Source organism: Columba livia, chromosome 21 (genome assembly GCF_036013475.1).
Source record: "Columba livia isolate bColLiv1 breed racing homer chromosome 21, bColLiv1.pat.W.v2, whole genome shotgun sequence".
Classification (NCBI taxonomy): Eukaryota; Metazoa; Chordata; class Aves; order Columbiformes; family Columbidae; genus Columba; species Columba livia.
Window position 1 is genome coordinate 3,935,340 of NC_088622.1, and position 23,809 is coordinate 3,959,148.

Here is a 23,809-nt window from a genome sequence, read left to right on the forward strand (position 1 = left end):
AGTAACTGGCTTTGTTGGCCTGTTTCCCCACTTCTCCAGTTTATTTGTGTTCAGGCATCCATAAGTCCTCGATTCAACAAACCTGAGAAAACAACCAGTTGCCCCCCAAACAATTCCAAACCCCAATGCATTTCCATCATGCCACTAAAACTTATTGCCATGCTGGGAACGAACCAGTACCAGCAGAGAGCTGTTTTCAACAAACAGCTGCGGTGATCACAGGCCAGAGTAGCTGCCCCTTCCACAAGAGCATCCCACATTGCTCACAGGCATTAAAACGGGCCAGATTCCCCATCTTGATATAAATGCTTGCAAATCAAATAAAAACATTCATGAGCCTTGAAAGGAAAAGCAGTGAAAAGTGTTACAATAAGATTCTTAGCCAGCCCTGCTGCTCAGGCTGCAAAAGGTTTTATATCACCTCTGCCTTATGAACCAGTAAAGGCAGACAAGAAAAAATCTTGCCAAGGAAAATATTTAGCAGAAAGAGGTGAAACACAAAGCCAGAGTCTTTGTGTTGGTTATGCAAAGAAATGACACATTAAATAAAAATCACATGATTGCAGGAAGTATCAGCATCTTGTTTCTCACCAGGCTCTCTCACTTCTTCCTATTTAACTTCAGAGACTTACAATAATTATTTGCAGTAGACAACAATTTCATTTGACTTTACTAGGGATTTAGTCATTACTGTAAAGCTATAGCTGGGTGACTCTTAGAACATTTACGAGCATCTCCAAAGGCAGAGGAGCGATTTCGCGCTTCCCGGGAGGGGAAGGCAGGACTTCACAGAGCTCTACAGCCCCGACAACCTGCCCGCAGAGAGCTGCCGAGAGCCTTTGCCGCCCCAGCGAGCACCAGGAATGCTGGATTCTACATGTTTGCCGGATGCATGTTAAGGGTTTTGCAATGACTGGCTACCAAATAAATAGCCACAGGGCACTGAGCTTTTCTTCTTGTCTCAGCTTCACGTACACCTGCCAGAACAGCTTCCCAGGGCAGGCAGTCATCTAAACCCACCTCTGCTCTAATCTGGCCCTGCAGGGACAAGAGATCTCTGGTTCTAATCAAGTAATACCATTCTACTTGAATTTGGTAACATCAAACAACATTGTAAGCATAAGGTACATAGTAACTGCAACCACGTTTAGATTCAGTTCTTCCAACCACTTCAAACCTACATCGTTAACAAAGTCAGAAAGGATTTGCCTCATGTTCTTGACTTAAGGGTTTCATCCTTCTAGCTACCATGTAGCAGAGTATTTCCACATACAAAATGCAATAGAGGGAAACCAGAGTGATAGTTTCAGACCAAATGATACTCGATTTCTCTTTCACTTCTGGGGAAAAAGAAAACATTGGACTAGGACCCACTCAGTAATCACAGAACTAGTTTCTCCATAGCTATGCCCACAGCTATGCTTTTTCCAAAACGTAACAGGATTCCAAATTCAAGCTGTAAGTACACCAGTACATAAGAGTGGAAGAGTTTCCTACAGACTGTCAACTTCTACAGCTGATCTCATCTGGCAATGACGAGCATCAGTAGCTATTGCTGCCTAAGTGACTACACTCAGTTCTCCTTGCAACAGGCAAAGATTCATCTTCCAAATACTCATAAAGAAGTCAGATTCCATTAAGGTTAAGGTCTCTGCCAAGAGAGATCTGTCTGCTGAAATCTCTCTTAATGCTTCCTCAAAAGTAATGACAGATGGGAAGATTTGTTCTCTTTTCCATTCCTGCATAGCATGTCTGTTGTGACCCCTTACGCAGAGCAAAGTGAGAGAACAAAGTAGTATTATCTCAATTTTAAAACAGGTAAATCAAAGTAGGCAAAAAAAAAAGATGGCTTGCACTAGAATACACAAGTCAGAGGCTGAACCCAAAATAAAACCCCGGCTGTCTAAATTCCAATTAAATATTCCAGTTGAGAGAGGGGACTCACAGGCCTTCCTGCGCAGTGTTCTAACATCTGTGCGCAAAAAGAGAGTTCGGCTGATTCCTAGATCCTTCCAAAATTTGTATCAAGAGGGAATGCACGAACCTACAAGTGGGTCCCCTCTTCCACATCTGTCCCTCATGATGTGAGTGTGAAAATCAGACTGTACAAGACAAACAGAAAAGTTACGGGGAGCGAGTGCAGCAGCACAATGAAGACCTATGTAACACAATGCAGGGGTGTTTGCAGGGTGGCTTTTTGGGGCTGAGAAACCAGAGTCTGGCCTGTACTATTCTTTGTTTCAACTTTGACAAAAACACGTTTCTCATCACAGGAAGCTTGAGAAGAATTTGCCCCTGGGAATGACAGAAGCTCCAGCTGGAAGAGGGCTCAGACAGGATTACAGGCAGAACAAAAAGGTCAGGCTCTCATCCGTGTGCACTGGCACTTTCTAGTCTGAACTCTCAAAAAGCAATTTTGCTATGGAAGGTTTCTGGAATGTCCATGACAAAAATGTGACTGAAGCCTCCCATCTGCTGCGCAGGTACTTTAATACTACTCAGTACTTTAATCAAACCGTACTTGCAGATCTTTGGCAATGTCTCAGGTCACTGATACCACACAGGAGCTCACCAGCTGATACTCCAGACTACAGTGATTTCTGCCCGATGTACAACACCCGGACAGTCACCCACGGAGGAACTCGAGGCACTCACACGGCTTGTTTGGAGATGTCTAATTCTGACCTCCTCCAAAAGATCCCTCTTCCTCCTCGGAGCAAGCTCAGGTTTATGAAACATCTGTGTTCACATTCCACCCCTTCAGTGCTTTGATGCTTTCATCTTAAACCTTTGCACCCCATAAGGTCTCTCATTCCTGTTGTGCAGAAAACTATTAGCCAGCTGTGGTGAAAAGAGAGGCAGAAATAAAGCATCCAGCAACAAGTGTAACAAAGCTAAGGAGGAAGAGAAACTGCACCAACAAGACATTGTGCTTCTTATTTCTCTAAAAGTGGGTGTCAGATCAGCAAGGCTTCTCTAATCTTTTCTAATTAAGCAGAAATCCTGCAGCCACTTTGGATCAGCAGAAGCAACCTAGATGTTATAGCCACTCTCAGTTGGGTTTGTCCTCATTTTCTTTGTAAAAGGAGCATAATTAGCTTTCTTTTGTTTTCCTGCACACCAAGAAGCTTTAATGGCATTTACTCCAGAAGCAGATACACGAGCCATTTACTCCTTTATTTGCACCTTATCTCTACCAGTTACCACAATCAGACACTTTGCAGGAAGATGCAAGAACGTACACGTCTGGCAATTATAGAGCAGCTGGCCTGTGGAGAAACAACTTATTGTAAGGAGCTAGAAAAAAAAGCTGCAGACCTTTTGTAAAAGGCTGCACCACTGCTGAAACAGTTCTGCTTTGGAGTCAGACCACCATAACCAGCTTGAACTATAAAAACAAGGAGACTGGAAGTCACTATCTTAGCCAGATGATACTTGACCTATACTCTGAATGTTTAAAGACTTAAGATTTATGCTTACCTACACTTCACGTAACTGTGGATATTTAAATTATCCATAGATTTTCCTCTCTTAAAAACCTGTTAATAAACTGGCCTCCATAATACTGGAGTTAGATGGATCACATTTCCTGTAAAAAACACACCTCTTGTCAATTTTCAGTGGATTGTCTTTCAGCATTACTTAACGTCCTTTCACTTGTTCACTACAAGCAAACACAGGCCTGGGTTTTGACTTTTGCACCATGTTTTGCAGACTGCTTTCCATCCCACCCTCAGGCATCCTGTCTCTCAAAAGAGCAGCACCAAATTCTACTAAACAAATAGTGCAGAGATACCAGTGTCCAGAGAGAGAAGGATTAGATGCTGAACTGAGGAATTTGCTGAAATATTATGCTTGCAGCATGTGTTAATTTAGGTAGTGTTACCCCCTGCTTCTGGGAAATATATTCGTAGGGACTTGTTGCAGTAAGGGCTGGCTACCTGCTAGGCAGTCACCTCCTCTGAGCTTTAGAAACTCATCCTATTTGGGCAGCCTTTCCACATTCTGGACCTCTAATGTTCTTATGTTATTGAAGTGCCAGAACTAGTCATCAAGAGGGCTACAATCCAACAGGCAATAATTGCTGGAAAATCTCCTCATTTCCGAGCCTTCTCCCACACCCCTTCAAGACAGACGTGAGCAAAGTCTCTCCTGCTCTCCCCAACCTCTCCTGGCTGAAACTTGTTCCAATTTCACCCTGTAAACACCTGATGTAAACAGATGAAATGGGAGGGGCCGGAAAGCTCTTCTTAGCTCCAGGGGGCTGGAGGTAAACAGAAAAATAGTATATAAGATGCTCTGAGACAGACTTGCAAAGTGCACAGACTGACAGGAAGGGTCTGGAAAAAAAAGAAACAAGCTACTTCTTCAGGCTCCACCTTCGGAGCCTCACTTCATTGGAAGAAAGCGAGGTACCAGTCTGCTGGAGCACTTGCAGAAACTTTCATCCCTACCCCAGCTGCATTCAGACTACCCGCAGTCAGCTGGAAGTTTTTCCTGTTGCTGTAAGCAAAAATGCCAGCGAGATCCACCGCTCAGCTGGCATGGCTCTGCATCGTCACCGTGTCTGTGGCAATCCACCCAGCGCTGCTGCAGAAGCCTCCGAAAAGGAGAACGATCAACGGGAACGCGCAGTCCAAGGTGACAGGCTGCTGCGATGAGATGAAGGAGCTCAAGCTGCAAGTGGCCAACCTGAGCAGAATGCTGCAGGAGCTGAGCAAGAAGCAGGAAGGTGACTGGGTGAACGTGGTGATGCAGGTGATGGAGCTGGAAGGGAGCACCAAGCAGATGGAGTCCCGCCTCATCGACGCCGAGAGCAAATACTCCGAAATGAACAACCAGATCGATATCATGCAACTCCAGGCAGCTCAGACGGTCACGCAAACTTCAGCTGGTAAGAAGGGAGTCACCAAGCTCCCAGATAAACCTCTTAATGCACGATATGAACTAACAACTAGTTCTTAATGCTGGCATGTCCCACTAATGTGACTAGCAAGGCTGCATACTGAATACTTCTGCAGGCAGTGGATCCTAGTTTGAAATCTGTCAGAAGTCCAAAGATCCAGCTGCACTTTAATATCTGTATGTCTGTTATCAGAGACCAGAAAAACTAGACAGGTACTGTATTCATACAGCGAGTAACTCAGTCTTATATTTCATTTCTGAGCATTACAGTGCCAATCCAAAAAGAAAGGGAGCTGGCTCCATCAGGAATGGCTCTGGCAGAAATATCCTCTGAGTTCACAGTGCTGACAGGGGACTAGGAGTCGGTAAAGCAATTAGAACTGCTCTCCAAGCATTACTGGAGATTTGTAATTGTATCTTTATGACTATCTCTGAACCAGAGTAAAAGAGTGATCTGTTATTTGAATGATAATTCTCAAATATTCAAGGCTGAGATGAGGCAAGACGCAAACTGCTATACAAGCCCAGCCAGAGCACAGTTAAATTGTTCAAAATTCTCTTCCCTGAGGGGAAGATTTCACTGCGCACGGTGATTGCACAGGCCTGTACTAAACATGGAATGCAGGTGCATTTTGTAGGTCAGCTACCTGCAGAGCCGCTTCTGGAAGAGGGTGTCGTTTTTGTTGGCTTTTCTCTTAACATGAAATTCACTGCAACAAGATTAAATCTTCCTCAAAAAGAGACTGCTGGTGTCTAGGATGATTTGGTTTCTCAGAAGATTGTTGTTTGGATTTTTTTTTTTAAATGCAAAGGAAAAACTTGGCATTCTATTTAGTAAATTCTTCTCACAAAAAGCTCCACGTAGCTGGCTTTGCCAAACCACTGTTTACAGCAGGTCTTAAGCAAAAATTTTACTATAATGAATCTCTTCAGAGATGTAGTGCAGGTTTGGAAAAAATAGAACTGGCACCGAAGGTATTTAAAACATGTGTCTCATCTCACCTGGTAAGAGACACTTAGTCTGTACTAAACTGAAAACTGTCAGAATGGATAAAGTCTTGCTTCAGCTAGTTTATCTCTGTCTGAAAAATACCTGTGCATTTTACCTCTGACACACAGAGGAGGCTTCAGAGACTGACACACCGCAGCTAAAAGCACTGTGAAGAGAAAGCAGAGATGTCTCTTTTTCCAACGCATGCATAGATCTAAACTAAACCACTTCAGGAAAGCATCAGACCTGTGGGAAGTTGTTTTCACTTGATTATTCCTCATATTATGAACTACGCTTTACAGAAAAACACTGATGGGGGAGTTGTTCTTGCTGTTCAGATTCTTACCTTCTGGTTCTGATTCAAGCAGATGCTGTCTATGACTGCTCCTCACTTTACCAGAAGAACTACCGAATCTCTGGTGTTTACAAGCTACCTCCTGATGAATTTTTGGGGAGTCCAGATCTGGAGGTAAGGATGTCAAGTACTCAATGTATATGGGCATGCCTTTTCAAATATAATCAAGAAATACTTATCTACCACAGAGATTAAAAGAGTGCACACTGAGTTACAACACCCTGCACTTTGCCTACAGAAAGATGCTGATTCAAATTTTAAGAAAGGAAAGAATGCACATTTAAGGGAGAAAACAGAAAAATGGTTCATGTTATAATTTTTTTCCATGACTTAAAAAAAATAGGAATTTCTTCAAGTTTTGAAATCTGGAACAATGTCCTGTCTTGCGTTAAGAGAATGGAACATTTCTAGCTCCACTGACAATTAAACACTGTATTTTTTCCTGTTCTAGGTGTTCTGTGACATGGAGACAGATGGTGGCGGCTGGACTATCATCCAAAGACGTAAAGTTGGTTTGACATCTTTCAATAGGGACTGGAAACAATACAGGGATGGATTTGGCAATATTCGGGGAGACTTTTGGCTGGGAAATGAGAATATCTACCGACTTTCAAGACGCCCCACTGTTCTGCGAGTGGAGTTGGAGGTAATTAATAAGCTCTCAATTTCAGCAGCAAAAGGTTTTTTGTACAACGTGATTCTCTAGTAGCAACTACTGTCTCCTATCTCTAAAGGAGGTCCAAAGAATTTGCATATTTTAATTACAGGAAAAGGAGATAGGATGGAGCTAGTGATACATTCAAGGACGAGACAGAATCACATTCTCCAGCATGCAAAGTCAGTAGGACGACCGTCTGTCTGGATACAGATGATGCATTAAGGAATGTGTGGGGTTCTAGAGGAACCTGCAGAACCCACTGCAGACAGAGATCAAACCGCTGACCACCTCGGATTGAAAGATTCACACAGCTAAAGTTTCAAAGACTCTGAGTCTTCTCCTTTTGCAGCACTTCTTTCCAGCCTCTGTACCAAAGAGTTTGCATTGTACTACCCCAAAACGGTTTCTGCAGTCTTCTAAAGGGTTGGGTTTGACTTTGACTAGTTGATAGCTGGTATAATAGCCTTGAGGGATGGGATATGTGTAATGGAAAAAGCGAGCTGAAAGGCTTTATATCTAAAAGTCACTCTGTCAGAGAAGCAAAAAATTACGTGAGGCAGTACACTATGAGACAAGCATGCTGAATGCAAGAGCTGCACACCGGGTTTCCATGCATACTGTTTAATACCAGTGCAGATAAGACTTGGAAATATGATGCTTTGCTCTGGAAAGTCTCTTTGCCTTAACATATAAGTTTCTGCAGTCTGTGTCTGAGACAAAAAACAAAACCAAAAAACAGTACAAAATCTGAGGCTGAGACATATATACAGGCAGTGTACATAACCATAGGTGGAGTCTTTTCATAACTATCCTAATAGGATGTATTTCTTGTTCACCATTCTGTGGCAGGACTGGGAAGGTAACATACGCTATGCACAATACAAGCAATTCACGCTGAGCAACGAAATAAACAGCTATCGTCTTTTTGTGGGGAACTACACTGGGAACACGGGCCGTGATTCCTTAAGGTACCACAACAACACAGCCTTCAGCACGAAGGACAAGGACAATGACAAGTGTGTGGATGACTGTGCCCAGTTCCGTAAAGGTAAAACACATGTTAACACCTTCCTGTCCTGAGAGCTGTGATTTGTAGGGAACCCAGGGCTTGCTCTTTCCAGGTAACTAGTAAGTAGCATCTGGATGGTAAATCCAGGGAGAGGTGACCAATAAACACTTATCGGTTATGTGGGAAAGCTGATTTACACGAAGCCAGAGCGTACATTATAGACATCAGTACTCTTCTATATCTAGAACTACTATACCTAGTACTATATCTAGAAGTTTATTATTTTTCTTATATTTTTGTGAGATTTCAAGTTCTAGTATTAGAGACTTGTAATTATTGCCCTATATTATTATCCTACATGCACCTCAAGGTTCAGCCTGGCTTCTAATCTTGATTCTTGCTCCACTAAGAGCCTCTCATGAGGTTACTCTCTTCATTCAACTTATTATCTTTATAAGAGACAATTGTCTTCACTGCGTATTTATTTTCAGTTTCCTCATTGTGCCCTCATGTGACACACAAATAGAATTGTTAATACCAGTCTCAGTAAAACAGGATAGCTTACTTGCAGAGCCCAGAAACCTTTTATATGCCTTAAGATGCCCAACCTAAGAACCCAAATTCATTTCCTATGCTACTCTCAGAGTCAGAGACAGAAACATGTCAAGAAAATAGTCTAAGAGGAATGGGCAACTAAATGAAAAGCTACCAGACTAATTTGACCATCTAATTGTAAAGCCTTTACATATTTAGTATCTGTGTTAAGTTTTGAATTTACCTGCAATCCCAGCTATTAGGGCTATAAACTCCAGGGATTAAATACTACGTTCTGGTCACTTTCCTCAAGAAAGAGCAATAATTCTTATCATTAATTAAAAACATACCTGTTCTAAGTAAATGGCTCACCGGGAATCTATTAATTTGTTTTCTGCAAAGGTGGATATTGGTACAATTGCTGCACAGATTCCAACCTGAATGGGGTTTACTACCGCAAAGGAGAACACACCAAGAACATGGATGGCATTACCTGGTACGGATGGCACGGATCAACCTATTCCCTGAAGAGAGTTGAAATGAAGATCCGGCCAGAGGATTTCAAACCATAGAGGGAACCAATATTTGATTGCAAAGCTACACAATGCCACTGCACAGAAGGTGGGCAAAGGACAGCTCAAAATCAGCCAAATAATCGTTCATTTCATCTAATACATGCAACAGCTGCACGCTGGCTCTGTACACACACAGACACGGAGGCGCACTGAGCACCAGCCATAGCCACCAGCGGTATCAGGGCTCCAACTTATTTCCTCCTCTTAAGGCTCTTTCCAAAGGGAAAAATACTGTGTTAGAATAGGTTAGAACAAAATGCACTTACAGCACCTTCAGAAAACCTACTGGTGTGTTTCCACTAGCATTGTGACTAGTGGGTTGCCTTAGTACTAACCAGCTAGGCAGGGACTGAAAAGAGAATCCCTCCTTCAGCGTGTCCACTAAGCGTTGCTGAGTAAACTCCTTCCGAGAGGGACTCAAATCACAAAAATGACACACACATTTCAAACCTGAGGAATCCATCACAAGTGTCCTTGATGCACCTTTCTTTAATGTATAGTAAGCAGCTTATCTTCCCACAGAGGGGAAAAAAAAGCAGTTCAAAAATTCTGGCTTAATTAGTCCTGCCCAGGTTCTCTCCTGAAGCTGTCCTGCCATCTCCTGCTGCTGCCTCAAACAAGCCCCCCCAGAGGATGCACCCGCAGACAGAAACCCCAGAGGAAGGACTTGTCCTGTATGCTCTGTGATGCTTATTCCTACCCACAGATCACCTAAAGGTTTATTATGTTGGAAAAGATATAGTTAATATATCTATTTTTGTTCACCTTAAAGAGAGTTTGAATCTGATTTAAATAGTTGAGTCTTGTGCAAAATGGGAGATAAAGGTGTCTCGGGAATTACCTTACATATGTTTGACTATTCATGCTGTAAATTTCAACTGTGTGGAACTAGAATTGGAACTATTTTAACTGTGGTCTATAAAATTGATTTTTAAAGGTTTCTAAACTTCTTAATTTCTAATAAATTGTCTTTCATTTTTAATCCTGCTTTACTTCAAGTCTTTGCTTCTTAACTTGTTTTTTGATACAAAGAAACAGCTGCGCAAGTGATTGAAGCCAAGAAAGGGAATACACTCAAGTCCATGTTTTCCTCAGGAAAACAGGAGATGACAATGGATGGGTTCTGATTGGGTACTGATGCAAGAGCAGAAATCTCAGCAGTTGTAGTCCTACCTGATGAGAGACTCCAGAATGGCTGGGGTGGGACCCTTTTGAAATTCCAGCTCCTTGTAGTGAAGGGCCTTGGCATACGCTCGACATTTTGCAGCTCTTTCCCCCAGGAGGACAATGCCGTTATCATCTCTCAATGGCAGTGGACCCTGGGTAGAAGCATATACATAAAAAGTGAGATGGGTATAAACAAGAAAGTATTCGTGAACTTGTCACACCCTTTCCATAAACTAGATATCAGCCACCTAAACAGAATTGGAAAAGAGTAGCCTAACAGCATCTCTACCTTGTCACTGTGTTCCATGAATTCTGCCAAGTTCAGCAGTGTTTGGGTGACTTCTGCAATGTCCTGAGAAGTCAGTGCCAATTCAATGCTTCTGATCAGCTCATCCTGCTGGTCTTCATTCAGCTCAGACCAGCATGAAACAAAAGCAGCATTGAAGAGATCTCTGAGGAAGCAAAAAAAAGAGTAAGAGGTGGGGATTCATTATTCATATCCACTATTCATGAAAAACAGTCTATTTCACAGTGTACTTGCCTTCTTATTCAGAGGAAGAGAGACACAAAATGCATTTATATGTCTACCCACAATAAATAGCAATTAGCTTTCATCAAGCTACCTTCTGTACCAAATACTTAGTGAAACTTGCATTTAAAAATATATAATAGATGAGATACCACAGGAGTAGAACTATTGTACTATCATATGCTAGCAAGTGTTTTAGCTAGACCAAACTTTTCAGAGCAGCAAGGATGCTCTTCTGCTATGAAGAACAAAAATATGAGAACAAAAGTAAACCAGGAATGAACACTTTTCTAACAGCAATAGTCAGATGCATATGCACTAAGATGACAAGTGTATATCATCAAGAAGAGATAAACAGCTAATTGCTTACAGAAACTCAAAGTTTCTCCAGCTATACCGGTTGAAAATGAAGTAAAGTGCTGTGGTGTATTCCACTTAGAGGCATTTTTATTCACCCACAGTAGATCCTCAAAACTATTTCATACTCTGCTGTTTTTCCAGCTTCATTTTTATGTGCCTTATGTTATTTGTAGACTAATACACAGAATTCCATGGAAAGATTTTGTGCACATCAAGGAGCAGCCAGCTGGGAAGGGTGGAATTGAAATCAAGTTGCCAGCTATTTGATTTGTCCCAAAGCAGGCAACATCTCTATTTATGGAACCTAGGAGCTTTTAAGTAACTTTCTTTTTCCTTATAATATCTGGCTCACATCTGCGATTTTAAGTGATCTGAAACAACCAGAATTACTCTACCGAGCCATGGGATTATATGCCTGAGCCAGGGCCCAGCATGAGCGCAAGGACGGAGAGGAAGAATCTTTCAGCAGCTCCAAGCTCAGTCTTCTTAACCATTCCAACCAGTCATCTTTGGAAACTCTTCTTGCTGCTCCCCAGGCCTGCAGTAAAAAGCAAGACAATTCAACTACCAACTGTAGCACTATCCAAAAGCAGAAATCCATCAGCAGGCAGCATTACTTCTTTATAGCTATAAGTCATGTTGCTGAGATTCCCTTTTCAATTCCCTAAAATCTATTACTTTTACCAGACAATTTGCAGTACTTCAGCCTCATTACTAAGAAATATTCCCTAAATGTATTCCTGTCATGACATGCCATGTATTTAACATGAATAATCCTTTTCCTAAAAAAAAAAAAGAATACATCAAGAGCTGAAAGCCACTGTTGAAACATCAGCTTAAATACTTAATGCATTTAGAATTACATTTTTGAGCCCAGCATTTTCAAACCAATCCATCCTGCTACTGAACTGAGCACTACATGCATTTACTGTTCAAATTATTTAGTGCTTAGCTATTAAGTTCTATATAGGCTTCAAGAGAATATAGCATTAAGATACAAGAGAAGTGACTGATAAAAAAGACAGAGGCTCTGAAACAGATGTCTCTAGAAGCTACAGACGATTCCTTGTTAATCTTTCACATAATGAGTGTCAAGTTTACTTCACAGCCATTAAGAGTCTGATAACTCAGATGCTCCTATCTTTAAAGTTGCTTAGCACCTCCCAATTTTAAAGAGAGTCTCAGACACTACATTGACCTCAGTTCTGTACAGAACAGGCAACAGAAGAGAGATGTAAATAAATGTGGTTTAGCTGCATTAACTCCTTAGATGTGACACAGTAGCTCCTCCCTTCAGTAGCAAACTCACGCTGTGCAGCGCTCCAGTCTCACCTTCTGCAGGTTGATGGTGCTAACATGTAATTTCTTCATGGGACCTGTTTCCACAGGACCACTGGCCAAAGTTTCTCCCTGGTTGCTTCTCAACATCCGGTGCTGATAAATCAGGGGATCCTCTTCTTCATCAGCAAGAGTATAGCCCTGCAGTAAAGAGCTTACAATGAAGATCACACCCACACTTACAAAAGGAATTTTCTACAGGCCAAATGGATGGTAAAGTCAGAGCAGCATCCAGTCTCATAGCAAAACTTGTGAAGCGAACAACGGTGTTTCATTTTATGATTATACCTTAAAAACCAGAGTACTCAAATTATATCCCTTTTCTATTCAAGGTAACTCTTAAGATGTATTACTTTGACTTTTAATACTAGGAGATAAGATTTCTTAAAACAAGTACTCTTTCCTATCTGACTCACTAGTAAGGCAAGAACAGCAGTGTGCTGCTTGTTCCACACTCAAATTGCAAAGCAATTACTGAGTTTTTGAAATGTGGGACATAGTATAGAAAATACAGAGATAACAAGGTCTCCTTAAGTCCTGAAACTGTGGAAAAAATAGGATAAGTCCACATTTAAGAACTACTGAGAAAAAAGTAATGACATTGACAAGTTTAAGTTCTTACCTAGAACTTGCAGTGATTTTTCTGTAGGAAATAACTGATACTTGTTGACACTAATTTTCCCAATGCAATCTCAATGTCTCCTTAAAAAGTTGCACTTCACACACAAATTGAGCAACAACCATTCCTCATGTTGCGAGTAACTCAGTTTCCAGCTACATCTGTTCCAACATCAACACATCCTCATGCATCAACACATCCTTATGCAAACAACTCACCTATATACTTGTCAACTCACCTTTACAATTCTGCAGATGAGAACATCATAGCGTTGATGGTTAATTCTGTGTCGCACCAGAACTTTGTTCACCATCGGGATAAAAATCTGGTACTGTAGAGGGGAATGCATCAACAGCCAGTTACTCAGTCTCACCAAGAGCAGAAAAATTCCATCTTCGTTTCATTCATCTTACAAGAAACCAATTCTGAAAGTTTGATTCCAACTAACTCCCAATTCCAGAAACAACAAAGAAGAAGAATCTATTTTCTTTAAAAACCAGAATGAGTGCACTACAAACTTTAAAGCCTCGATCTTTGGGACAGTCTCTCCTCCTTCTGTGAGCTTTCAAGCCTAAGAAGAATATTACCTTCTTTCCCAGCTGGAACACCAGAGAGGAGAGGGTGTCCATTGCAGTTGTTCGTAGCTCAGGGCTCTGATCTAGTGTTCGCACGATGGGATGAATAATCCGTGAAGCGTAATCAGTGAAATCCAGGGACTCTGTCAAGCGGTCCACTGTTTCTAGAGCAGCTCTAAAGTCAGAGCAGAAAGAAGGGAGGACTTATCTCTTGTGGTGTAAGACAGGAGAAATGAGATGTAAAAAATACATCAGCAATTCATGCTCAGTCCTCCTAGGTATCAATAGTAACAGGAAAAACAGGCTCTGTTAATGCAGCTACTACTTGCAGGACAGCTTGCAAGTTGCAGTGACCAACATACTGGCACCTGAAAACCAGAAAGTAACAGTCCATAACCAAAAAAAGCTAATAACAGTGTTCTGACATCCAACAAAAATAACCTTCAAAAACGATTTAACAGACAGAAAACCTACGGAAGGAACTAAGCAGTATTTCACTTCTATAAGCGGCTAAAGCAGCCACTGCGGAACTTGGATCCCACAGGCAAAATAAGAGACTGCAAAGCCACCAACACTTACTTGCGAGCCACAACTGGGACATCCGGGGCATCAAATAGCTTTACAATGGGAGGTAGTAACAAATGAAGGTAGTCGTCCAGGTTAGCTCCAAAGAGCTGGATCGCATTCAATAGCTGGAGGGAAAAATGATCCAATATGACTCAAAACCATCAAAGAGATGCATTTTAGATACGCCAGTGAGAAGTGCCCTTTAAACAAAGTATTGTCTGCATCATTTCACACCAAGGCACTGCTGAACTACAGTTGCAACACAGCACGAAATCCCGCTGGAGCACAAGATGTTGGGCATCACCCGCCTTGGCAACAGCCAAAGCAACCCAGCTGCCGCAGCTTCCCGCTCACCTTGACAGAGACGATGCGGCTCTGACTATTGTCATGCATGAAGACCCGTAACATGTGAGGAATGAGCTGAGGCAGATAAAGCTTGAATTCACCTCCTAGAGCTACCACGATTTGCTCGATAAGTAGGATAATTGTGCTCTGTATGGAGTTGTTCATGACCCAGAAATCCTACAAAAGACAAAAAAAAGGGAAAAAATTAAACAGTTCTTCATCTGAGCTGTACCAATTACAAGAAAAGCAAGCTGCAGCAGACAGTCTCTAAATAAATTCAAGATTGCAGGGAAGGGCTATACTTCCCTTATAGACTAAGATAAATTGGCAGTTTTGATCTGTTTTCAAAACACTCTCTCTCTCCAGTATATTTATAGCTGCTAAAACCAGCCTCTAGGCAACTGATTTTTCCTAATACTTCTAAGTGTTTGCAAACAGTAAGTGAAAATGTAGCGAAATGCCACCTACTTATGAACTCCAAACACCTCTCGCTAAAGCTAGGTTTCTGAAAGTAATAAGTGCACAAAATACAATCACTCAAAAGAACTCAAACTCCAGCAGAACCTAGGAGCTGCTCTTATAGCAGTTACTAGTAATAGTGTATATTAATGTTTCAAATACATGCTATTTCAAAACACAATTATTACTTCAAATACATGGAATTCTGCTCTCCATATGAGTTTATGAAGTAACTGATAGCTTTGATAATGAGAGAAAAGACATCTGCCATTTCGGACAATAAAATGCTGGCTTAAAGATTCTACTCACTCTCATCAGGGTGACAATTTCATCCATGTAGGGCCGAATATGACTTCTCACAAAGGACACCAACATCCCCAGCTGCTGGAACAGGAACTGGAAGGAAAAGAAATGTGCTGTGATCAATGTAGGTTATTCAAACATCAAAGCAGCACTGAATAAATGGTATTTCACAGGCCAATTGCAAGCTCATTTAACAAACAAATAGCATGCAGAGCTCCTATATGCTCAACATCTGGGGCTAAATTCTTGGCAGCTTCAGCTCAGTGGTCTGGGGTTTTGGAAGTGTGTGTGTGGGGGGGTCTATTTTGGGCTTTTTATCCCCTATCTTGCATCAACATTTTTCTAAGCTCAAAGCCTTAGACAGCCAGGCATACACACAGGGGTTTATAATGTGTCAGCAAATTTATAAAGTGTCAGAACAGACTTGCAAGCACAAACATCTCAGCTACAGAGCTTCGTAATTTAGGTTTGAAGGATGCTTCCAAAAATGTAGTCCCTAATCTTTTTCCTCTGCCTGTAAACCAAACTGGCACATATTTTAATACACTCTTTCTGTACTCTTTCCCATCCCCACTGAGATATATTGGTGAAAAGTCACTGGGGAAGAGACTTTGGTCCTTGCCAGAAATGTGGTTTTGAAAGATGGTTGATTATACCATAGAATAATTTTGACTGAGACAGTTTTATTTGGATATACTATGACAGTCTTGCAATTTCTTTTGTCCCAATCATCACAATGAATTCACTTTTGAGATTGGTATAAAATAATGAGGGTTAAATCACTTTTTCCACAAAGTAAATGAATATAGCATTTTTTCCTATAGGAAAATGTAAATTATCATAGATTAAATTTCATTTTTTTCATGCAGTTTTTGAAGACTGTAGTGACAAAATATGGAGCTCAGAAAAAAATAACAGGTTTATTTGTGAAAACTAAGAAAGAAATAACATCAGCTACATTAGTGAAGGCAGGACACCTACATCTACCAAAAACGGACCCTGAGCTCCTGTCCTGTGTCTTTTTTTGGTGTTGTGAAAGGATGCTTACATGTAAGACAAGGACCTGCCTCCTTTAGGCTTTAGTGTCACGTGTACCCACCTCAGCTCTTCTCCCCAGTACACTTTCACCATCTTCTTTTACCTGAAAATTTTTAAACAGAGTGTGCACAACTGCATAGCTTTCAAGCAACTTAGATCAGTCAGGTCTAGGAGTTTGGCCAACCCAGGCGTATGAGATGTCTTCCTTCCAATTTGAGTAGTAGTTCAGTCTGGGAGAAAACAGCGGTTCTATAGCAGGGTTGGGATTCTGCTAAGGGAGCACCCATCCCACCTATGAAACACAGCACCAATAACCAGTACAAACTGCCCTTCCCACCTCAGAGATTATTTTCAGCTGCCTGGGGAAAAGGCTCGGCAAAGAGCAGCCATCTCTGGTGAGGTGAACCTTAAGCTCATTATTATCTTCACAGCGTTCTCATTTCCTTCTAAAGCTGTAACTTCAGTGGGGAGGAAGAGAAAGCACTGCTGTGGAATCACCACCCACGCTGCTCTTAATGTTAACAGACTGGAGCAAATTGAATTTTCCTTCTCACAGGTGAGTCAAAGTACACGGTTGCATCAGAAATTGAAAGAATCTATGTCTATTATTTAACAATACTTCTTTCAACAGTGTATGAGTGCAGAGATCACTGAAAGCTCTGGAAGCTGCACAGGCTGTTTTCCTGAACAAGACCAGCTTGATTAAAAAAAAAAAATAAATCCAATATTGGCCTTCCAAGGATTATGCTCAGAAGCAGCTGTTTCAATAAAAAACAGAAAAATTGTTTCCACTGGATATTCTACCAAATGCTCACAGGACAGGAAAAGCAAAGCTGAACCTCACTTCTGCAGCATGCTTGGCAGCAACACATAGCACAGCAATGCGAAAAGCCAGTCGCGTTCTCTTAAAAAAATGGATTCTTATGTTAGGGCAGCAGAACGGGAAGGAAGAAGGAGCGGTCCCTAGTGCACTCACCTCTCGGATGGCACCATCACAAACCCGTATAACGTTAAGGAACGTTGGCATGACCTGAGGCAGGAACTGCACGCACTTCAGCCCAAGAGATTTGAAAATAAAGGTGATGGCCTGAACCACCATAGTGTGGTGTTGGGACAAGGATTGGTCTCGGAAAATTCTCATCAGTGCCACCATAGAGACAGCCGGATAGAACTCATCCAGGGGGAGGTTGCCCATGTTCACCAACATCTCACTGGTACTGTAGTCCGCTAGAAGAAAGAAGGCAGTGTCACAAGCTGCATACTAAATTGTCTTGAAGAACCCTAGTATTAGGAACATGCATGAGCATGCTAGTATTACAAGAAAACATGTACACTAATAATTTGTTAAGAAGACGAGGCAAACTGCTAACAACAAGACAAAACAACAACAAAATAATAATAAAAAAATCAGGACCTGTTTGTATATTATAAAGCTATTCACTTGAAAGAAAGTCAGATACTTACAAGAATCCTGGCTGGATTTGGACTCTGAAAGGCTGACGGCTGAAGCATCTCGTGACTGATCAATCATTCCAATGTTCACTTTGTGTTTGTAAGGGTCCAAAGCACCCAGCAACCCTAACACACGAATAGCCTGGTAAGACAGAAAGAAAACTGATCAGAACTTCACCAGCAAGGTAAAAATCAACATATGAATCCACATGTTTGGAAAGGTCCCAAGGATTAAAGAAAGAAGATCCAGAACTAAAGTGACTCTCTCCCCCCCAAAAAACTTTTAGAAATGGTTGTGCGACAGCTTCATGCTTATACCTCTCTACGGGTGCCCTGGTTCTGCTCTGTCTTCAGGAAGTTCAGAAGCACCTCCAGCAAAGTCGGATACTTCCTGTAGGGTTCCACCACATAACCAGTGCTGGCCACAAGCTGTCCCAGAGTCCAAAGAGCCACCTGGAAAGATCAAGCCCAGAGATCAGTTTTGACTATGGAATTTATTATGTCTCCTGATCCACCAGGCATTCAATTTCTATAAAGTTTTTCTGAGCATTTTAGGATCACAGTGCAAACCATAGTTTTTTAATAAGCAATAGTAAAGAAAGTGATAATAATTTGTTAGATTCTGACATAATTGCCACCACTCAGAGATACAATTCAAATTCAGTGAGTTCAAGCCTTCCAATAAAAACGCTTCCCTATTTTTTTTCTTCTTTTCCTTTCACAATTCTGCACTGTCACAACAAACAGGCACTGCAATCCCTGTCTGTGTGTCACGAGTGTGACTGTACATGCCACAAGAGAAACTTGAGCGATTTAAAGGTTCATTTTAGCAGCTACAATAGGACATATGGATTTTTCATTACAGCTTTGGTCACAGCAGCTGGCAAGTTTAATGTAGTTATCAAATACTTACTTGTCTTTTAGCCAGCAGGGAGGAGTCCTGTAGCATGTCCATAATTATAATGAAAAGCTCATCTACCCACTTCCTCATCTCCAGCCCACTGACCTATTGAAAGACAAAATTCAAAGTCCTTCATCTAGCATGGCCAGAAGCTTAACAACTGACAAGGACAACAAAGAGGTACCTGCAGTATCCTCACCTGTGCAAGCTCCCCTATGGTAGCCAGGACGTTGTTAATCACTCCTGGATTTGGATCTGGATCAGGATCTTTCAGTTTCACAATCAGTGCCTGGTAGGTGACAGGGGAACAAATTAGAATGTGTTTAGAAGACCCCTTGCTGTACATACAATACCCAAAATAGTCTTTCTGCTTGTTTGCACCCAAAATTGATTCCATAGGGGTTCAACTTGCATCATGGCAAGCATTACAACAGTAATTTCACAACATTTATGCAAATCCAGAATCAAAATAGGCTACGCTGTCACATACATGTATTACTGTGGGTTTCACCCACACCAATCTGATTTTTTCCTGCTATGATGAAGTAAAAGAACAGCAGCTCCTGATGGTCACATATCCACTTGCTGTATCATCTCACTCCAAAGTCACCATGAAATGTACAGAATCTCTACCTTAAGAATAGGCTCCATGTACGGACGAATGAGGCGTGGAGCGTTAGAAACCAGGTGACCCAACATCCTGGCACTTTGCTCTTTAATCCTGCCAACACCACTGTGTTCCAGCTCAGTTAGAATCTGCAGAAAAGACAATGGAAGCATGAGAACAGGAAACATAAACCTAGGCAAAAATTCTTTGGATTTCCTCCTCTTCTGTCCAGGTGACAACAGAAAGAAACAATCTCAGCACCTGTAAAGGGTGTTCTACATTTAGGCTCAATTCAGCCATTTATGTCTAAATGAAGCTAAAATTAATAAGCCTAAAACTGAATAGATGGCTCCAAAACCATCTACATTTATGAAGTGGTGCCATACATTCACCTAAAAGAAGCACATTCTTCCTCGATACAGATGGAAAGCACTCCTGCATGATGACTGTGGGGTAAAATCACAACAGCTGTTTTTTTTTTCTTACACCCTTAGAGCTTTGGTCCAAACATCTATCACTAAAAAGACTTCCTGCAACCTACTAAGTTGGGTAATAAATCTTTTCCAAAAAGGGAGCTACTCTCCCACCCGCCCACACATCCACTGCAACTAGATAGCCCAGTTCTTTAGCACCATCTTAATCTCAACACCAGGTACTCTATTTTCACTGCAGGCAACCCTCTTCATTACCTGGATTAACATCTTGCGCAGGAAAGGCATGACAAAAGCAGGGTTCATGCTGCTCAGACGACCCACAGTACAGATGGCCAGCTCTCGGATTTCAAATACTTGATCATTCAGGGCCACAAAAAGAGCTTGCAAATTTTCCGCCTGGGCAAGGTGAGCATCAAATCGCTCATCCAGAGAAGCCAACACACAGAAACGTATGTCCGGATCTGCAAGAACACACATTTGTTTCTCTTTAAAAGCAGTAAACTCCTTACTATTGCCCTTATTCACAAACTGGCCTCAAAAATTCTTCACAGCCTCAGGGAAATGCTGAGAGCTTCCCCAGCATGAGACAATACATATCAGTGTTCCACACAGGAGAAACTGCATAGGTCAGCCCAACAGATTCAGTGCTGCCCCAATACCCAGATCAGTACAAATGGCACATCTAGAGGCAGTGTGAAGAAAACAAACTCATCTCAGGTTACTTTATTGCAACCAAAAGCATAAAAAAAAATAAATCAGGTAGGAAGATTCAACAGGAGGGACCAATCCCTTCCCAAACTACAAAGTTAAAGGTCACGACACAGTATAGCAGCAAAAGAAGTCTCAAGGCTCTACCTAGTTCAAAGGATTACCAAGGGCACAGTTTGAGCATTTTGCAGTACTGTTCTATCAATATCTCAAAAATCAAGATATGGGAAGAGAAAATGAGAGACATTTTTACCTTGCAAAGAAGGACAGCTTACGTTAGTGGCAAATATGTTCAAATTCTACCACAACCTTAATATGACCTGCTCATGTGCTAAAATTAACATGTGGGAGAACTCCTTTTTTTCCTGAATCCCACACTAACCTGGGTCAGTTATTCCAACCACAAGCAGTTTGCTCAGAACGTCAGCCACAACCTGCACTGCAGTCTGACTGACCACATGTGCGTGGCCACTGATCAAGTGGATGGAAGGCGTGAGCAAGCGAGAGCACGTGCGGGCTGCTTCCATTCGAATCTCCTTGTGCTCGCTGTTCAGAAAGTGGTCTGCACAGTGCCGAACAAACTGAGTCAGAGAGTGGCCTAGAAAGAAGAAGACGGAGAGTTTAACACAGGTTTACACCTCAAATACTGGTCTTACCAGGAAACAGGAGTTTTAACAAAGTATTCCTGCTACTTGTACTCTACTCCAGTGCACTAGTGTTTATATCCCATATACCTTGGCCCCCTGCTTTCTTATTTCATCTTACCTTCAAACTCAAAGCTCCCTAGCGTACGAAGGGCAAGGGTGATGCTACCCACATCGCTGGCCTCTGGGATATTGGTGAGGCTAGGGGAGGCAAGCTGGTGGGCAAGGCCCTTGGGCATGCCTGGATGTCGCAGAGGCTTGTGCATTAGAACAAGGGAGAGCATTTTCAGCAGGCCATCCTGGATATCTTTCTTCAGCTGGGGGATCTGACGACTCAAGTCATACAGCACGGCTGTCAGAGCAGGGCTGAGGGCAAGAAGCAGGCAGATAGTCATTAGAACAGAAACAGTGAGGTGCATATTTCACCTTTTTGTTTATGCCTTTGCCCATCAGAAGATAATTGTGGGCATTCACACATCACAGCAACACCTGAAAGCAGAGCACAAGTGCATGAACTCAGGCAGGATGACCTTGCATGAACCTGGTGAGCAAACCGCCCAGACCACAGCACACATTGCTACATTTGGCAACATTGTTAGAATACTGTTACAAATGTGATTCCTTATACTTGTGCTTTTTAGACACAAAGGTAACTAAATTCACTTCCAGATGTTAACATTAATCTAATCTAAACAGCTTTGTATCACTTGGGTACTTCCTCCATATCCTCCCATACTTACAGTTTCACAAGCTAGGAAATTTCCAATAGAAACTGTCAGATCCAAAGGTGAAAGAATCTAGGAGCAAATAATTCAGCTCTTCAATTCTCCTTCCCTGCCAATTCGATATGGCAGAAACCTGCTGGCCTTCAGAAGCTTTTTAAATTTTTGCAGGCTGTTGCCAAAAGTGTTTGAATAGCAGGAAGAGATTGCTTCTGAATTCACTACTTGTTCTACAAATAGATTTCTTTACACAGAGACCAATGCTCTTAAGTAACTCAATAAACACATTAACACTTAAAACATACTATTCTTCTGAAAGAGCTACACTGATCTTCTGGAAGATCATTTAAAAGCAAGAATCCTCCTTCTAAACCTGAAGACTTTCAAGGTCTCATACTGTAAAATCAACAATGCCATCCAGTGGCTAACAGAAAAATGTGCTCCCGTGCCTTGTCCTCACCTCAGGCCCACAGCCAGCATCGGTTCCAAAAGCTCTTTGATATCCTGCTGGATACTGGGTCCCATGGCTCGTGCCAGCATACTAATGCAGGTGAAGACTGTGGCGTCAACCTGCACAGACTTCTGCCTCCTGGAAAGGGACCACATAAAAGTTATTTAAGAGGAGCTGCTATTTTTCAAACATCTTTCCTCATCCCACTTCTGTGTTATCAGTCTTAACAGAAGCACCACTGATATTAATACAATAATTTGATTCCACATCACAAATCTACACAAAACACAGGTGTTTCAGTTTCTTTCTCTAACCTTCACAGACTTACTTGTGAGCAAAGTCCTTTGGTGGAAGAGCTGCTTTTATGATTTCAAGGACTTTTGGCAGGTAAGCTTGAAACTCAGACCTCACAGCCACAGAAAGCAAACCCAAGGCCTGGAAGGCTGCTGTTCTCTCCTTCTCCTTCTTCACACAGCTGAGAACGTGATTCATGGTGTCGGGAAGATACTGATCAGCTGCCCACAAGACAGGAAAATAAGGATATTGGAACTTGTTTAGGTTCATGCAGTTGCATCACATTTGCAACAAAATTTTCACAAATACAAGGGAACAGACATAAAATTTGCTGACATGAGCAGCAGCAAACACACGTCACCATATAAAATGTTTAAAGCCCAGAAGGCTTTCTCTTAACAATAAGAACAACAACAAAAAAAAAATCACAAAAATAAAAGAACTGGGAGAAAAAAAAACATTGCAACAAGTTCTATAGGCAAATAAGATCCAAGCATCTTGTTTTTACAGTGATTAATTGGAAAGTTGAAATAATAACACCAAGTTTGTTCCAGCTCACTTAGAGCAGCTTGTGACTTGCCTCCAACTCTGATAACAATAACAAAACAACACAACACAAAAAGGAGGTTCTCTCTCTTAGGGTATTGATCACGGAATTTAGACAATAGTTTTCAATCCATTTTCTTCATCAGAGCAACACTTTGGCATCAGATATGAAGTCACACTTATTCAGAAAAAAAGACTGTCCTCCCACAGAGGAATTTGTTCATTTTACAAGCATGTTTGTACTGCTGCATTGCCTGCACAAGCTCATCTGGACCAAAGAAAACTGGATAACTTCCAGCTCAATTGCAGCAACACTTCTAATATCCAACCATCTGTCTTGTCACCTGTGAATGCTGAAGGCCGAAAAGCCGCCAACCGTGGTAGCAGATTGAGAACCGTCATCTGGATCAAAGAATTTTTGCTGGTTCTGCACTTGAGAACCCACTGGCACACCTGAAAAGAGATAGATTGGGCTTTGAAGGGTGGCCATGGGCAGTAACGCATGAATGTTTATTACCCGCATGCTATAAGGCATTCTACTGACATCTGGCTTCAGAGTCCATCAGAAAAATGGCTAATTAAGGTTGCTTCCAAAGAAGGTAAATCACTTGCTCTAAGACAGTGACAAAGCCAAGATACATATAACTAATGGGTTTTGGTGCTTCAGTTCAATACTAGGCAGTACTACCTGCTAAGTAAGGACATGGAGGACAATCACTCTAC

General features: G+C 41.7%; 2 protein-coding genes across 6 annotated transcripts in view; one reads left to right on the forward strand and one right to left on the reverse strand.

Moving 5' to 3' along the window:
* Positions 1 to 23,809, reverse strand: part of MTOR (mechanistic target of rapamycin kinase) — a 54,751-nt gene that overhangs the window by 26,063 nt on the left and 4,879 nt on the right. For 2 of the 4 annotated variants that reach the window (XM_065038007.1, XM_065038006.1), the window contains exons 8-29: positions 23,431 to 23,539; positions 22,575 to 22,761; positions 22,256 to 22,384; positions 21,195 to 21,439; positions 20,812 to 21,027; positions 19,977 to 20,182; positions 19,314 to 19,436; positions 18,880 to 18,969; positions 18,693 to 18,785; positions 18,098 to 18,232; positions 17,792 to 17,921; positions 17,304 to 17,554; positions 16,389 to 16,430; positions 15,296 to 15,382; positions 14,537 to 14,704; positions 14,195 to 14,307; positions 13,628 to 13,790; positions 13,279 to 13,371; positions 12,416 to 12,562; positions 11,479 to 11,621; positions 10,484 to 10,646; positions 10,201 to 10,346 (exon numbers count right to left, since the gene is read on the reverse strand). In XM_065038007.1, the coding sequence (XP_064894079.1) occupies positions 10,201 to 10,346; positions 10,484 to 10,646; positions 11,479 to 11,621; positions 12,416 to 12,562; positions 13,279 to 13,371; positions 13,628 to 13,790; positions 14,195 to 14,307; positions 14,537 to 14,704; positions 15,296 to 15,382; positions 16,389 to 16,430; positions 17,304 to 17,554; positions 17,792 to 17,921; positions 18,098 to 18,232; positions 18,693 to 18,785; positions 18,880 to 18,969; positions 19,314 to 19,436; positions 19,977 to 20,182; positions 20,812 to 21,027; positions 21,195 to 21,439; positions 22,256 to 22,384; positions 22,575 to 22,761; positions 23,431 to 23,539 (3,179 nt within the window). The remainder of the gene's footprint in view (positions 1 to 10,200; positions 10,347 to 10,483; positions 10,647 to 11,478; positions 11,622 to 12,415; positions 12,563 to 13,278; positions 13,372 to 13,627; positions 13,791 to 14,194; positions 14,308 to 14,536; positions 14,705 to 15,295; positions 15,383 to 16,388; positions 16,431 to 17,303; positions 17,555 to 17,791; positions 17,922 to 18,097; positions 18,233 to 18,692; positions 18,786 to 18,879; positions 18,970 to 19,313; positions 19,437 to 19,976; positions 20,183 to 20,811; positions 21,028 to 21,194; positions 21,440 to 22,255; positions 22,385 to 22,574; positions 22,762 to 23,430; positions 23,540 to 23,809) is intronic. The other 2 variants (XM_065038009.1, XM_065038008.1) reach the window with 1 other exon arrangement.
* ANGPTL7 (angiopoietin like 7) lies at positions 3,780 to 10,009 on the forward strand. 2 transcript variants are annotated; one of them, XM_021281804.2, is made up of 5 exons: positions 3,780 to 4,894; positions 6,262 to 6,365; positions 6,703 to 6,897; positions 7,759 to 7,957; positions 8,855 to 10,009. In XM_021281804.2, the coding sequence occupies exons 1-5, from the start codon at positions 4,516 to 4,518 to the stop codon at positions 9,022 to 9,024; spliced, it is 1,047 nt and encodes a 348-aa protein (XP_021137479.1). In that variant the 5' UTR covers positions 3,780 to 4,515; the 3' UTR covers positions 9,025 to 10,009. The 2 variants fall into 2 exon arrangements, with proteins under 2 accessions (XP_021137479.1, XP_005514308.1); XM_005514251.3 differs by having other exon boundaries at positions 3,789 to 4,894; positions 6,265 to 6,365.